Here is a 2,610-nt window from a genome sequence, read left to right on the forward strand (position 1 = left end):
CGGCTGGCTGGAGCTGTCGTCGCGGCCCCCCGCGCCCGCCGCCCTCAACCCCTGGGACGTGATGCTCTGCGTCTCCGGCACCGCCATCGCCTGCGAGAACGCCCTGGTGGTGGCCATCATCTGCTACTCGCCCGCCCTGCGCACCCCCATGTTCGTGCTGGTGGGCAGCCTGGCCACGGCTGACCTCCTCGCCGGCCTCGGCCTCATCCTCAACTTCGTTTTCCAGTACGTGATCCGCTCCGAGACGGTCAGCCTGCTGACGGTGGGCTTCCTCGTCGCCTCCTTCGCCGCCTCCGTGAGTAGCTTGCTGGCCATCACCGTTGATCGCTACCTCTCCCTCTACAACGCCCTCACCTACTACTCGGAGAGGACGGTGCTCTGCATCCACACCATGCTGGCGGGTGCCTGGGGGGTCTCCCTCTGCCTGGGGCTGCTGCCCGTCCTGGGCTGGAACTGCCTCCATGACCGCGCCGCCTGCAGCGTCGTCAGACCCTTGACCAAGAGCAACGTGACGCTGCTGTCCGCCTCTTTCTTCCTCATTTTCCTCATCATGCTCCATCTCTACATCGAGATCTGCAAGATCGTCTGCAGGCATGCCCACCAGATAGCCCTCCAGCAGCACTTTCTGACTGCTTCGCACTATGTCGCCACCAAAAAAGGAGTCTCTACCCTCGCTATAATCCTTGGGACTTTCGGAGCCAGCTGGCTGCCTTTTGCCATCTACTGTGTAGTGGGGGATCCCGACTACCCTTCCGTGTACACGTATGCCACGCTTCTACCGGCTACCTACAACTCCATGATCAACCCCATCATTTACGCCTACAGAAACCAGGAAATCCAGAGGTCCATGTGGGTGCTCTTCTGCGGCTGCTTTCAGGCTAAAGTGTCCTTTCGCTCCCGGTCCCCCAGTGATGTCTGAGTGACTTTTCTCTCTGTCATACCACACCGAATGACAATCTACCCAGTGAACTAAATATTACAGTGCCTGTTCTAAACTTCAAACTACGTCGTGAAGTCGTTGGAAACATGCTTAAGTATTAGCACTTTATACATGTTTGTATCTCTGAGTGGTTCGGGGTATGGAGTTTTGGGTTCCATGAAAAAAAAAAAAAAAAAAGGTGGTTGTATATAAATTTGCACATCACATTTGTAAAGTGAAGACATTCCGATACCGCTTAATTATAGCACCTTATTTCTAGCTGCTGACCTGCCAAAACAGTGTTGCCTTTCTGAAGGGCAGAGAGAAAGAAAGTTGTGTTTGTATTGTATTTGTACGTGTGTGCGTTGGGGGGGGGGGGGGTGTATGTGTGTATGTATGTGTGTGTCTATACTTTGCTGCACAAAATTGATAAATTATAACATTTTGTATACAAATAAAAACGTGTAAGATGTACTATAACTTTGTGTGTTGAGATGCTTTTAGAAATGAGAGAGCTGGCAAATTTGCCAGTTGAGCAAAGTCCCTTTGTTTACTTTTCAAAGCTCCCCGTGTAATTCTGCCTAAAGAGATCATCATTCACTATGGAGATGAAATACTGCACCAAGAAAGGCACCTTCCTGCTTGCTTGTTTGTTTGTTCTCTTTAGTCTGGCAAAGAGAGAGTAACAAAGAGCACATGCTCCTTTTTATTCTCCAGCAACCAAAGAAACAAAAAGCCCAGTCAAATAGGCTGCTAATTAGTTATTTGCCACGATTCCAGTAGCTTTCATCTTCAAGTTGTAAGTTAGCCCTTTATGATCATGCTCCATTAAAAAATTATCAAACTGAGGGGAAAAATCTGAGTCTAAACTGGGCTCTTTTTTATTCCTCCTTAAGCCTAACACTGGAGGGGAAAAAAGGAAAAGAGAAAAGTCACAGTCTTTTTTCCTAAAAGACTTTTTTTATCATCCACAGTTCTGAGGGGGAACTGTATTGTTTCTCCCACTTCTTTTTTGGGGGCTGAGTGCTGTAGAAAAATCATTTAAGTGCATCTTTGCTGTCTGCCTGTCTCGGAGCTGTATACAGTTTTCTGATAATCCCATGGTTTAGTGGCTTCAAAGAGCACATCAGAGTCACTGTCATTCAGAGATCAAACACTTCTTCACTCAGGTTCAAATTCACCAGCGACTGTTTCATTTAGAGCGGCAGATTTCAGAAGCAGAGTTGCTGCTTATTCGTTTATAGTTGTGCTACATTTACACCCTGGTTATGTTATACTTTATCACTATCATTTCAATTTGTACTTAAGGGCTGAAACATTACTTTTGTGTGCACAGTACCATAAAAAAAGTTTGGACTGATGTACTTATGACTAGGCAACTCATCAAGCATTTGCCTTCTGGGGCCACAAGTATCCAACAAGCCTCAGTGAGGCTGTGAATCAGTAATGCTGCATTTATGCGAGTGCAAGTATTAAGAAAACCAGTATAATTTCGCTGATAATACAAAGACACTTCATTTAAAAAAAAACCCAAACTGTTTTCCAGACTCTGCTAGCCCCATTATTTTTCTAAATTCTGTTAATCACAAATGTGACATTGTAATTGATGAATACCTTCAGATGCACAGTTCATCAAGGCACTGTTACAGTGATATTACAAATATGATTTAAACCAGAACTTAACAATAGGT

The 2,610-nt window shown here is 46.2% G+C and overlaps 1 protein-coding gene across 1 annotated transcript; it reads left to right on the forward strand.

The window, feature by feature from the left end:
• Positions 1–6: 6 nt before the first annotated feature.
• On the forward strand, positions 7–1,370 carry GPR6 (G protein-coupled receptor 6). The gene has a single exon (XM_026845465.1). It carries the CDS (start codon positions 62–64, stop codon positions 917–919), a length of 858 nt encoding a protein of 285 aa, XP_026701266.1. The 5' UTR covers positions 7–61; the 3' UTR covers positions 920–1,370.
• Positions 1,371–2,610: the final 1,240 nt, after the last annotated feature.

The sequence above is a fragment of the Athene cunicularia genome, assembly GCF_003259725.1.
Source record: "Athene cunicularia isolate RWA chromosome 3 unlocalized genomic scaffold, athCun1 chr3_part1, whole genome shotgun sequence".
Lineage (NCBI taxonomy): Eukaryota > Metazoa > Chordata > Aves > Strigiformes > Strigidae > Athene > Athene cunicularia.

Coding starts and splice junctions, on each gene's coding strand:
- GPR6 (XM_026845465.1), top strand. CDS start 62: ATGCTCTGCGTCTCCGGCACCGCCATCGCCTGCGAGAACGCCCTGGTG.